At 36.7% G+C, this 14,057-nt stretch overlaps 2 protein-coding genes across 3 annotated transcripts in view; one reads left to right on the top strand and one right to left on the bottom strand.

Annotated features, from left to right (window-relative positions):
- The window catches only part of Dnaaf6 (dynein axonemal assembly factor 6), a 42,264-nt gene extending 32,477 nt beyond the window's left edge, over positions 1-9,787 (bottom strand). The window contains exons 1-2 of the mRNA XM_077107481.1: positions 9,722-9,787; positions 1,002-1,172 (exon numbers count right to left, since the gene is read on the bottom strand). Of these exons, the coding sequence (XP_076963596.1) occupies positions 1,002-1,169 (168 nt within the window). The 5' untranslated portion in view covers positions 1,170-1,172; positions 9,722-9,787. The remainder of the gene's footprint in view (positions 1-1,001; positions 1,173-9,721) is intronic.
- Positions 9,788-9,999: 212 nt separating this feature from the next.
- The window catches only part of Nup62cl (nucleoporin 62 C-terminal like), an 85,380-nt gene continuing 81,322 nt past the window's right edge, over positions 10,000-14,057 (top strand). Inside the window, exons 1-2 of one of the 2 annotated variants that reach the window (XM_077107088.1) lie at positions 10,000-10,134; positions 13,150-13,201. In XM_077107088.1, the coding sequence (XP_076963203.1) occupies positions 13,189-13,201 (13 nt within the window). In that variant the 5' untranslated portion in view covers positions 10,000-10,134; positions 13,150-13,188. The remainder of the gene's footprint in view (positions 10,135-13,149; positions 13,202-14,057) is intronic. The other variant, XM_077107089.1, reaches the window with a different exon arrangement.

Here is a 14,057-nt window from a genome sequence, read left to right as displayed (position 1 = left end):
TTAATTCTGCCCTGTTCCACCTAAGCTCTTCCTTGAGGGCGAACGCTCAATTCTATGTCTGAGTCATTGAATTTATATCCTATTCAGAATATACTTGCTTTTCCACACAATGGCCAAAAGGAATTTTTGGAGGAGTAAACTGATATGTATGTTCATGGAAGATGATTTATTCATAGTCACAATAATTAAAAAACTCATTAAATTGTTTTATGTAAATTGACATATTCTATTACATTATGAGATTTCTGCCCTAAAATTTGTCTTATCATAAACAGTCTGATAACCAAGGTTCACTGACATTTAAGAAGTGGAGAATGGAGGACAGATTTTTTTTTGTTTCGGTTATTCTGGAAATAATGACAGTAACCTTGTTACTGTCAGGGAACCCTTCTCTTGTTACAGTTCAGGGAACCCTTCTCTTTCCCAGTGAAGCCCATCTTGCTGTTGCAAGGCTCACTGATGTTATCTGTCCTGAACCCAAATGCTATATAGCTAATTAAGACATGTACTAGGAAGTTGACCTTAGTAGGCCCAAACAAGTTTGTCCTATTATTTGGCTCAAAATATTTTGTTCTGTTTTCATATTTACACAAATTTTTAAAAATCAAAGAACTGGCACTTGGGGGGGTCCAATTAATACTGTATAATTGAAAAATACTTGTTTTATAAAAATACTGCCTAGGCAAAAATAGTCCTAGCTACCACTCTGCAATGGTTGTCAAGCATTCTTTGACCATAAATATAAATGACAAACGTGGCTATTGCTACCATAGTTACAGAACTATTTTCCTATTCAGCATTCAGGTGGTTTAGAAAAATATAATTATGTTTGCTAGAAATGTACTAGAGGTTATACTCTCATGCATAATCAGCCTTGCACCCTCCTGTGAATGTATCAGATGACACAGCTTTGTTCCCACAGCAAGGTGGGAACAAGTTGTTCAAATACAGCTCCACAACTTCACTGAACGGAACTAATTGATCTGAAAGTATATGACCACCTGTCCAAAGTCGAAATCATCCTCTTCTTTGGGATAAAGTAGATTGGAGAGGGCTTCCAGAGTAGAAATTGAAGAAATAGTCTCAATTTCCATATTTTCAGATTCAATATTTTCTGTTTCCATATTTTCAGTTTCTGTATTTTCAGATTCCATATTTTCAGATTCCATATTCTAAAGAACAAGATAATCAGAAGTAAATATTTTACTTTTCTGTTTTATTTAAGATATAAAGATTTTTTATTGTCATAGCTCTCTTCTTTCACTGGGTCACTGCATTGTCTCTTATTTGAAAATATTTGTAATCTACTTTAGATAGATACATGTAGTTTGCTAACTCACAGACCTGGGGCAGCAAGTAAACTCAAGCTTTCAGCCTGCTTTACTAAAACTTCGTATTCAATCTAACAAGCACTTCAGCTACCATACTGGTTCTCAGGTTTTATTGTGCTTCAGAATCACCTCAAAAAAAAAAAAAAAAAAAAGAATTACTCAGGAAGTTGGATAAAGATGCAGATTCTTACAGGTTATACAGGTTATATACCATTACTTGAGAACACATTTTTAGACTATATCTGTTTCATGTATGCTATTTAGGTTACATATTCCATTTAGTGAATGGAAAAAAAGCTGTTGCTTCAGGGATATGCCAGATAACCTTTATTTAGTTCACACTTTGCCTCAGATAAGCCTGTTTCTATCTGCTTTATTTCAGTTCCTAATTATTATTATTTTTTGGGGTCATGCTAGGAATGGAACCCAGAGCTTTACATAAAATAGGCAAGGGTTCTATCACTGAGCTCTGCCACCAGTCATCCCTCTTTAAAATTTTGAGACAGGGTCTCACTGAATTCCCAGTCTGGTCTCTCACTTGGGATCTTTCTGCCTCAGGCTCCCTGGCTGGGGTTATAGGTGTGCACCACCATGACTAGCTATTTCAATTCTTAATTAACCCTAGTGATACCTAGCATTATATTTCCATTTGAGATCTCTAACAGGTTGTTTCATTTACTGTAGTGAAAGTTAACACACAATGAAATAATTGTTTTTATGATTTTAACACCAATACTACATATGTCTGGTGTGGAAAATTTTGGAAATAACACATTAAAGTATAAACAATAAAATTACAAATATTTAAAATTCTGACATCAGTATTTTAAATAATCTCTGTAGTTATTTTTAGAGTAGGGATATTCAGGATCTTTAAAAATCTCAGAGGTGTCAAGACTATAATGAATAATCTGAAAAAAGACTGTAGAATTAGGCCTATTGTTAGTGATTTGGGCATAACCACAATAGGAATCTTTCTACATTTCTGCTGATATTTTTAAAACATCATTTTATAAAATTAACTCTCATAAAACATTTCTTTAATGTTTTTATTAAAATGATCCATTAAATTTTTGTATTGTGTCTAGAAAGGTAATACAAAGAGATTCCTAAGTGTTTGCTGGTATAGTCTCCTGTCATAATCAATCTGCATGTAGATGGTGTTTGACAGATCTTCTGTTTTATTATTATGTTTTACTTTTATTTTGACTTTCTTTGTTAAATATAAAACTTTCCTTAATATCTATTGGAGATGTCAAGGATGAAATAAATATTAAATTGCCCCACACCTCTAGCATACAGGCATAAAGGTCCTGGGGTTACGCTGCCTTGATTTGTGTCTATCATTTACTTCTTACCTTTGTGACCTTAGCACATTATTTAAGCTCTTTATACCTAAACTCCTTTATCTGCAAAGTGGGGATAATAATAGTGTCTATCTCTTACAGTTGTTATAAGGATTAAGTAGCTTAATGCATGTAAAAGAGCTAGGATTGTGCCTGGCACATAGTCAGACTCAACATATTAATTCTTTAAAAGTTTAATTTTGCTGGGCATGAATATGATTTCCAATAATGATGTAGAATAAGTTAATGATAAAACTCATTACATTGGAAACTCATTAAATTGGAAAAGGTGAAATAAAAGGTGATAAAACAATTTTCTTTCTCAGTATGGTCTGGCAGTCCGATATGGTAATGAATAATTGACACATATGAAATTAAACAAAGAGGATCCTGTTTATATTTTAAAATTCTAAGTTGATTGTGTTCATTAAATATTTACCTAATATTAAAGGCAAAAAGTTTATTGAAATATTCTCTACCTCTGACAATGAAAGGGAATAGTGCCTTCAGATATAAGTTATAATTAGTATTTTGACATGTACAATGAGATGTTGAAGAACAAATATAGCAGAAATTGTTTATTATTCCAGCATTACTTACTTTATAGAACTATTGTGATGGTTGAATTACACAACTTAGGTGAAAGAGTTTGCTAAAATATAAAAAGCTACATAAAAATTATTTTCTGGCCCTACTGCTAAAACCCACAGATACTTGATCATGAGGCTTGTGAGAGTTCAATGGTAGACTAACTGGTGAGAGGAGAATAAACTGGTACCAGTAAAGCTAACTCAGAAGAAAAGCCATCATAAATTCCAAATACAGTGTCTGAGATAACACTCAGAGTAGCTATTCGTATGATTTTTATCTGCTTGGCAGATACATGGCAGCAGAAGTTTCTGGACATGAGCAGTGCTTTAGGGCAGAAAGGTAGAATAGTCATGGTTACCAGGAGATGTATTTATCGTGAAGTAGGACCCTGTCCCATTGGTGGAAATATTGAATTTAGGGTCTACTTTTGAGAATTGTTGGGGAGTGGGCAGCTAGATGAAGGTTCCCATAGGAAAAGAAAAAAGCCAGGCATAAGTCAGGCTTGTGGTATTACCTGGGTACCCACAGTGGAGATTATGAAGGAAGGCTGTGTGTTCAATGGGTGCACTACATGTAGGATTTAGGAAAGACAGATTAATTGAAAATACCTATGAGTTAGTTGGGAAGAAACTTTGACCCTGAGTTCTCATTTAGTGAGAGACAGGGCAGTGTGGACAGTGGGAGGCTATAACTATAGGCTGAAAATCTTCAGTAACTAGAGCTGGTACACAGTCAGCTGTTTATGAATACTGAACAAAACATGATTAGATTCATATGAATTTGGTATTTGAAAATAGTCACCTTGGAAGGTTATACATTGATGTAAATTATGCTATCAATGCTTAAAATATTTTGGAATTTTCCTTTTCTTCTGAAATTGTTCATATCTCTCTATTTTTTTTAACTAAGAAGACAGGTATCATTATGGTATCATTCACTTTGATTATACATCAGATTTGTCTCCAAGTGATTTCTACATATATCTAGATATCACATCTACTTTCAAAATATGAAGATTTGCTTCTCTGAGGATATTCAAAACAATGTGCTGTATACAGGCCTCAAGGCAATTCTAAAAGAGTAGTTTCAAAAGTAATTTGAGCAATAGCAACGCCATTAGAATAAGTAGATTAGCCTCCCAAAGTTACTACTTCAAAAGGGATACCACTCCTTAGGAAGTATGTATTTGGATTTGTTAAACAAATCATTCACAATAATTCTTACTAATACTTTATATATTTCAAGCATATTATGAACTGAGCCACAATTGGATTTCTCAATTATGCTGGCATAAAATGACATAGACTAGCACTCTAGCTAAATTAGAGCAGAAATATAATAACAAAATTAGCACTTTTAGCAAAAATTATTTTTACTATACCATATAGAATAATAATCTGTAAACACAATAAGTTATGACAAGTTTGCTGTATTTTGAGAAACAAAAGGATCACAGATATTTTGTATATACTAATTAAATAGTTCAAGATGTCAAAAGAGAAAAACAATTACATGATTTGGGGAAAAATTCTAAACTGAATGAAAATTAAGATTTACTGGATCTTCCATAAGTTTAACAAACCAAAATTATATTTTAAACTTTAATCAAAACATTTATTAATCCATTTTTCCCATTGTCCCAGATGTGGAACACCAATAAAAACTTAAATTGAGCAACAAATATGCCACTTAATTCAACTTTTAAATAATATTTGAATATTTGTGATGTTCTGAGAATTGAAAACTTAGGACTTAATGAGTTAAAGTTCATTTTACACAAATAGATGATATTTTTTAAAGCAAGAGAATATGCCTTTTGATGAATTATTTGTAAGTTTGAAATACATTTAAGTTCACCTTGAGTCTCGCAATCATGACCCTTTACAATATAGCTCCAGTCTCATATTCTAAACCCTTCCCTCCTATTATTCTCTTATATTTGTTGTCTATTCTGTCAAAAACTGAACAGTTTATTAAATATACCCTATAATTTCCTGCCTTTGTACTTTGGAGTATATTCTTCTACTTGTGTAGTATAGTGTAGTGATAGAAAAAGATTCTGGAGCCACACTGCCTGTGTTTGTGGCATTGTCACTTAAATAGGCCAAGAAAAACTTTAAATTAGAGAAAATTTTAAGTAAGAGTTTCAATAAAACCAAAATACAGAACTAAATATTTTATTTGATATTTTGTTATTTAAAAAGTAAATTTTCTGCTGATGTGGTGGTACATGCCTCTGATCCTAGCAACTCAGGAGGTTGAGGCAGCAGGATCATAAGTTTGAAGTCAGCCGCCTCAGCAACCTTAGTGAGACCCTGGGCAACTTTAGTGAGACCCTGTATCAAAATAAAAAAAATAAGGGTTGGGGACTTGCTTAGCATGCGTGAAGCCTTGGGTTTGATTCTCAGCACCACAAAAAAATAAATAAATAGGACTGGTGATGTAGTTCAGTGGTGAAACATTCCTGGGTCCAACCAAAAAAGAAAAGAAGGAAGGAATTTTAGGCCCTGTGTTTTTCTTTCTCTTATTTTGCTAAGCTAACGCCAAGGAAATCATTGTCCAGGCAAAGCCTTTGTTTTTCCCACATCAATCTGAGCTTTTAGGGTCCTCACAGATAAAAGTAGTTGGGAGATCTATCTTGGTAGTAGACACAACTGGCTTAAAACAGATACTGCAGAACCAGCTCATTAACAGAACACTAGAGCCAGTTAGGTATTAACAAAGTTGAATCAGGGTGGCTTCAGACCCATGGTATCGAAGCGATATCAGTAACTTTTGGGTCAAGTCAGTTCAGTTGTGAGGTTGAGATCATGCTATTTTGTTTGTCTCTGTCCATAGGAACAATAAGGATGACTTTCTGGTACATGCCTATAATCTCAGTGACTCAGGAGGCTGAGGCAGGTGGATTACAAGTTCAGGGCCAGCCTTGGAAATTTAGTGAAACCCTGTTTCAAAATAAAAAATTCAAATGTACTGTGGTTGTAGCTGAGTGGTAAAATGACTTCGGGTTCAATCCCTAGTACTAAAAAAGAAAAAAAAAGATGTAGGGTGTATAATGCTAGCTACTCTAGTGGCTGAGGTAGGAGCATTGCAATTCAAAGCCAGACTCAGCGCTTTAGAGAGGCTCTGAGCAACTTAGCGAGATCCTGTCTCAAAATACAATAAAATAAGATAAAAATTAAGTAAAATGAAATTAAAAGGCCTGGGGATGTGGCTCAGTGTTAAAGTGCCCCTGGGTTTAATCCTTGGCAACAACAAAAAAATACTCATTGATTTTAGTTAGAAAAATGTCTAAATTAAATTAAGATGCTAAATTATAGATTATTTTAAAGTGATATTTTATTAATTCAAGTACATATGGTAAAATATATCAGGATAATAAAAAATCAAATAGCATCCTTTTGGAATTTACTTAATAGGTTAAAAAATAACAACCAAATTCTGACTGAATTATAATTATAACTGAATGACATCAAAGTATTCAAGATCCATTTATTCTCTAAATAAATTGGGCATTTCTTCTGTAACTTTATTTATATAATGACTTATTTAGCAATTTATGCATTCAAATTCTTCTGGGAACACAAAAGTAAACATCATCTCTGCCTCTGTGTGAATTAAATTATAACAAACTGGCTTGCTGGTTAATTGCTTTTTTTTTTTCATTGTGCTGAGGACAAAACCTAGGATGTGGCACCTGCTAGACAAGAACTCTACCCTAAGCTATACCCCCAATCCTGTTTTCATTCTTCTTTTCACATGTTTTGAAAACTATATTCATCAGTAATTCCCTTCAAATTAAAATAGTTCATTTAAGGCTGGAGGTGTAGTTTAGTATGCACTAAGCTGTGGGTCCAACTCACAAAAACATTCATTTTGAATCTTTTACAAAACCCAATAACAGTTTCCTTTTAGGTTTCTAATTTTTCCTACTATCAAATAAACCAACTCATAAGTAGCTGTGGAAACCTAACAAAGCTTTTGTCACACATTTAATGGAAGATTGATTTTTTTTTTCTCTTTTCATTTCTTTTTTTTTATTAGCTACACATGACATTACAATGATCTTGGCAATTCATACATTTGAATCATTGAGGTATAATTTCTCATTTTTCTGATTGTACAGATTGCAGAATCACATTGGTCATACAGTCACCTATATACATACAGCAATCATAATGTCTATTTTATTCTGCTGCCCTTCCTACTCCACTCCCCCTCCCCTCCCCTCCCATCACTTCTCTCTATCCAAAATGGAAGATTGATTTTTGAAAGTGCCTGGAATCTTTTATAAACACAAACAATTAACCTCTTTTAACATTTTCTCTGTTCTTTATTTTAGCCATAAGGAATCTATACCATTCCAATTGTTTTTTTGGTTGATGTTTCTTCAGCACTGGGGATTGAACTCAGGAGTGGTCTACCACTGAGATACAACCTCAGCCCTTTTTAATTTTTATTTTTCTGAGGGTCTCACTATGTTGTTTAGGCTGGCCTTGAACTTTCCATCTTCATGCCTCAGCTTCTGGAGTTGCTTAGTTTACAGGCATGTGCTACTCCGCTTGGTGTGATCAATTTATATTTTTAGGTGTCCTATATATTGGATGCAGGAACATAATTAGTTAAACAATCCTCCTGAGTGCCACCATGCCCAGCTTTGAAATGTGAGGTGTGTGTTGTTGTTGTTCTTTTTAATTTTAGTTGTAGATGGACAGAATACGTTTATTTTATTTATTTTTATGTGGTACTGAGGATAGAACCCAGTGCCTCACAGATGCTAGTCAAGCCCTGTACCACTGAGTCCCAACCCCAGCCTTTTTTTTTTTTTGTACAGGTGATTGAACCCCTGGGGCACTTAACCAGTGAGCCACATCCCCAGACCTTTTTATGTTTTATTTTGAGACAGGGACTCACTAAATTGCTTTGGGCCTTGTAAATTGCTATGGTTGGCTCTCAACTCAGATCCTCCCACGTCATCCTCCTCAGCCGCTGGGATTACAGATGTGTGCCTCCAGCCCCGCTTAAAAGTGTGTTTTTATGTGGAGATGAAAATCCTTAGTTTCTATAGAATTCCCTCAGACTTACCAAAAGATGTGTAGTACATTTCAGAGAATACACTTGGCATTCATTTTTCTCCTTGTTTCTCTCAAGTCTTATATTCTTGTATCTCTTTTGGGGGGAAGGGTACTGGGAATTGAACCCAGAAGCGGTTAACCACTGACCCCCAACCCCAGGTCTTTTAAATATTTTATTTACAGACAGGGTCTTGCTAAGGGCTTTACTAAATCCCTGAGGCTGGCTGTGAACTCACAACCTTCCTGCCTCAGCCTCCAGAGCTGCTGGAATTAAAGGCCCACACCAGGCGCCCGGCTCCACTTAGGTCTAAATGGAGATTAAGATAGCAAATCTTTGGTCTGGGGTTGTGGCTCAGCGGAAAAGTGCTCACCTACCACTTCTTGTTAGGCCCCAGGTTCAAATCTCGACAACTTCAAAGTAAACAAGTAAAAAATAAAGGCGTGTATGTAAAAGAAATAAATATTAAGGAAAAAAGAGGGTAAGTTTTCTTTTTAGAGCTTTGAAATTTTCTCCTCAACAGTCCTGGCTTCGTTTTCTGTCGTTTGTGTTCTGAACCACTATCACAAGAGTAGGCTCTTAGGAGAAACAATCCCCCTGTGTCCAGGCCAAACTCAGTTCCCTCCTCTGACTCAGATTCATTTTTTTTAAAAAAAAATCTAATTCCCCTCTTTTTGAAAGGAATAGTCAAACGACATAGAATACTTACTCCCTCAAATCAGTCCTTGGCGAATAGCAGGTTTTGTAGGAACAAGTAGTTTTGGCACACCACACTCCGTCTCAATAAGTGCGAATCTAACCGCTCCCTTCTCCTCATCCGGTTTGACCAAGTTCAGTTGGAACTCTGAGGCCACAGCACCAAAATTCTCGCACACACGTCATTGTTCACGCAGCAAGTGGCAAGGTTCACGTTTTTCGGTCTTAACAGTGTTATCCACACCCCCCTCTCCCCACACATCCCAACCCAGACTGCAGCTGCTCCACTTGGAGCACATGGATCTACCTATAAGGAAACATGATTTACACCCTCCAATTAGCCAACCTGAGGGGAAGGGAGAACAGCTAAGTGTGTGAAAGCTGAGGTAGCTAATTGGAAAGTCTTCAGATGTTTATTTTGGCTTTCTGATAGTCAGTCAACCAGCACCCATACCTTGTATGTTACTTCCACATCTCTCACATTCTGAGACTGAGTTTTGTTAAAGAAGCACCCTGCTTCTAGTGCCTACGACTGAGGGATTGAGGAAACGGTTCACCTCTACTTTGGGCAACTTGTGGCTTTTTGAGTTATTTCTTAGAGTCTCAAGTATCTACAGTTCTCCCTGATAGTCACAGCATCTGAGGACCCTGTTTTTCCCCCTCTTGAGGTTCGGATTTCCTCACCTGGGTCAGTTTTCGGGTCGCTGGCTAGGCTCCGAAAATAGCGGAGAGCTCTGCGTCTTTCAGTTGCCTGGGTAACAACCTGGTTACCCTTTCCCCCGCTCCACCCTCCCCCTTCCGCACACCACCACCTCCGGCCTTCCCGCTTGACCTCCCTGGCCAATCATAGAGGAGTCTCCTTTAAAACAATACCAGAATCAGCCAATCCGGGTGCGTCCAGGTCGGGTCAATGACCGCCCTTTCTAGTTAAGTAGGTCGACCCCAGTTAAGCCTCAGTAGCGGTTAGCGTCTCTTCAGCTAGAGAGTCGCTCGTTTCCGGCTCGCGTAGGTCTGGGTCTGCCTCTGGTGGCTACACAGCCTCGGAGGCCAACCCGTTTACTTTACGGACGGGACTGAAAGCAGCGACTGCTACTACGGTAAGTTTGCAGGACTTTCGTTGGTAGGCTTCTCTCACCATGAAGCTTTTTTGCCCTGTGAATTCCAGTTCTGAGGACCCAGTCACACGCACGTCTGCAGGAGCGGGAGTAGAAGGTTAGGGTCGGTGGGCCAGGAGTTGAGAAGGATTTGCTTGGCTCTGAACCTTGTTCCCCCAGCCCCCTATCTCTGACAGAGACACATGTCGTTCTTCTGTCGCCGCTCAACGCGCGCGTCTGTGTAAAGTGAGGTCGCACTTTTTCTCTGCTTGGGCAAGCCTTCGTGGCCTGAAGCCCCAGGGAAGTACTGGCTCGGCTGCCGTGAGGCACCTGTGGCGCACAAGTAATAGCCGCGCGTGGCCCCAGATCCTGAGAAAATCGCCAGACAGGCTGCCCTGCTTTTCCCGCCTTGTAACAGAGAAACGCGAGCGCGCCTCCCTCTTGCCACTGCTTGGGAATTTGGGTGTCTTTACTTAGGGGTTGCATTATATCCCTAGTTTCCCTGCAGTGCGCGGTTTGATTTTAAACAAAGGGGAGGGAGGGATGGGGCAATAATTATTTGGAGTTTCCTGAACTGTCTGTGATTGATAATTGGGCTCAATGTTACAAACCAGGAGAGACAGGATGAATTTCATGATTTTGATAACTGTTGAATTTCGGATTGGAATTTGATTAGGATGCACTGAACTGTTTCCCTTCTCTCTGATACCATGCTTTTCTTAACTTCCACCCCATCTGGCAGAGGTGAGGGTGAAGTTTGAGTAATTTGTCCATTCTGCTTATTGTTGTCCATGGTGAGCAAACAAACAAACAAAAAAGGGGGTTTGAATATTATTCACTAAAGTAAAGTTATTGGCTTTTTGGCCAAATTATCTATACCATAATTCCTTTATTACTGCGGGTGATCATAGTTTATGTGTCTTGCATTTTGTTAATTCTCTAGATATTTGTAGAACTTAAGTTATGTGTTATGCTATCCTTTTTTTCGCGCGTGTGTGTGTGTGTTTAAGTCTGCTTCAATACACGTTATTCTAAAGTCTAAAGTGCCCAGCCAGTGTTTCATATACCTTTTGGCCATGATTCGCAGTGAGAAATAAATTTTATGTTGTGGCTTCAGGATACATATACACTATATAGAAATGACGACTGTTTTGAAAAAAACAGTACTTATTACATGCAGTGTACTCTGGCACATTCCATTATATTTTAATTAATTGTCATTCACAGTTTGAAAGACACTGACCTTAGACATTTAGTTTTTGAACTTTTGTATGCACTTAGGGAATAACACAAAGATTAGAGATGTTCATTGTGAAGCCTCAGGTCACACTGTCATTGCATCTCAGCCAATAGAGCTCACTTGATTAAGTCTTGACTTGTTCTGCCTTGATAGCAGATCAGATCTAGAGACAGAAATTAAGTGGGGAAAGTTTCTCTGATTTTCCAACCCAGGACAGAGGTAACTGAATTTGGCTGCTAGTTTGTTTGTTTGTTTGTTTGTTTGGGTACCAGGTATTGAGCCACATCCCTGACCTTGTTTTGTATTTTATTTAGAGACAGGGTCTCACTGAGTTGCTCAGCACCTTGCTTTTGCTGAGGCTGGCTTTGAACTCATGATCCTCTTGCCTCAGCCTTAGGGGCTGCTGGCACCCAACTGCTAGTTTGTTTTTAACATAACAAAACTTAAAAAAATTGAAAGATAAAAAGTACAGCTAAAAATTTCTTTTTATAGCTACGAGAAAGAGATATAGTTTAGGTAATCCTTTTGTATTATATAGAGTAAGTCTTTTAAAACACTGGTGAAATGATTTATTAAACCAGCATTGAAAGAAATTAAGGATAAAAAATTGCACTCATTTCTCCACTATGATAATATAGTAGTTCTGTCCCCCTCCCTTTTTTATCCATATATACCTTTATTTTTTTCATAACTGTGCTTCTTTTTTATATAGTTTTTTGTTGTTGTTGTTGTTGCTCATTTAATACTGTTCTGGATTTTTTTCCTGTTTGATAGTCTTTATAATTTGGATTATTAATATTACCCTAATATTTCAAAGTGAGTCAGCCTAACTAAACCAACAGATGATTTATTTCCAGTTATTTCATGTTATAAAAATAATGCTGCAAAGTATTGATTACTTAAAATCCTTTATATAACTTTTGTCTTCCATTCACTGGGTTAAGAGGAAGCCTAATAGATAGGCCAGGGATCTGGATCTGGACTGGGAATTTTTGCCCCACTTATGTTTGAATTTGGCCTTCCAGTTTCTGTATGCTAGAGCCACAGTGATCACCTGTGGTGTTCTTTATACATCTGAGTTAGGCTGAATATATTTTTTCCACTAATAAGTATAGACATTTTCAACATGATTTGCTTTTAAAAAAGCATGAATCATAGCAGGTCCAGGCAGATTCAAGTGCCATAATAACACTCACACTGATTAAATTTCTTTCTGACTATCTTTTCCAAAGGTTATATGAATGTGTATTATTTTTTAATATAAAATATTTTATAAAGCAGCCAATTAAATTGATTAGAAGAATAAAAGTTATAATTGATCTATATTAGCACATCTCCCTCTTCAAAGCACACATATTGTCTTACTTTCTGTCATTTTCAAACATTAAGTAGTCCTTTTTGTGTGGGGGGGACGATGAGGGGGGATACTGGGGATTGAACCCAGGGATGCTTTGCCACTGAGCTACAACCCCAGCTCTTTTTAGTTTTTATTTTGAGACAGGGTCTCACTAAGGCCTCAATAAGTTGCTTAAGGTGTCAATAAGTTGCTGAGGTTGGCCTTGAACTTGGAATCCTCCTACCCTCAGTCCCCCTAGTGCTGGAATTATAGGCTTGTACCACCACTGTGCTGGGCATGCTGGGCTAGTAGTTCCTCTTTTTTAAAATTATGAAATACTTCAAAGAAAAAACACAGAAACCATTTTAATACCCACCAAAGATTTAACAACTATTAAAAATTTGCTATATTTTTCTTAGATGATGATTTTTTTTTTTTTTAGGTGCTGGAGATTGAACCCAAGGCCTCACTTATACTAAGCATGGATTCTACCAGTGAGCTACACCTGCAGTTCCTTGTTTGTTTGTTTTTTTTAAGAACTAAAACATTATAGAAACTACTTAATATCACTTCCCAGTCTCATTTCCTTCCCATTGCAGTGATAATTGTATTTATGTAGTTAGTATATATTTTCTAGTGTGTGTTTATAAGTTCACTAACATGGGCCCATAAATGATTTGTAATATTTTTGTGTCTCCAAGGTTTACATAAATGGCATCATGTACTTACTCTTGTGCAACTTTTTATGGTCAATATTGGTTTTGAGATTTAAATGCAAGTAGCTATTTTTATTGCTATATAGTATTCCATTGTATGACTATACTATTTTTTTAAATTTATTTTTAGTGCATTATAGATATATCTAACAGTGAGGTTCATTTTGACATATCCATTAATGCATTTAATGTAGTTTTATCCACTTCAATCTCAAATACTACCCCCTTCTCTGCCCTTCTCCCTTCACTGATCCCCTTCCTCTACTCTATTGGTCTTCCATTTATGTGTTTATTTATTTATTTTTTTTAAAAAATATTTTTTAGTTGTAGTTGGACACAATACCTTTATTTTATTTATTTATTTTTATGTGGGGCTGAAGATTGAACCCAGCGTCTCACATGTGTTAGGTGAGCACTCTACCACTGAGCCGCAACCCCAGCCTGTTATGTGTTTATTTTTTAATTGATAAATTATAGTTGTATACAAAACTGGAATGCATTGTAGTATAGTCATACTTGCACCTAATATAATTTGGTCAACTTCATTCCTCATTTTTCCCCTTTCCCTTCCCTCTTTCTTCCCCCTTGGTCCCCATGCTTCCACTCTATTGTTTTCCCTTCTTGTGAGATGCCC

This window comes from Callospermophilus lateralis, chromosome X (genome assembly GCF_048772815.1).
Source record: "Callospermophilus lateralis isolate mCalLat2 chromosome X, mCalLat2.hap1, whole genome shotgun sequence".
NCBI classification, from domain to species: domain Eukaryota; kingdom Metazoa; phylum Chordata; class Mammalia; order Rodentia; family Sciuridae; genus Callospermophilus; species Callospermophilus lateralis.
Note: the sequence above shows the minus strand (reverse complement) of the source record. Positions and strands in the feature narration are given on the sequence as shown.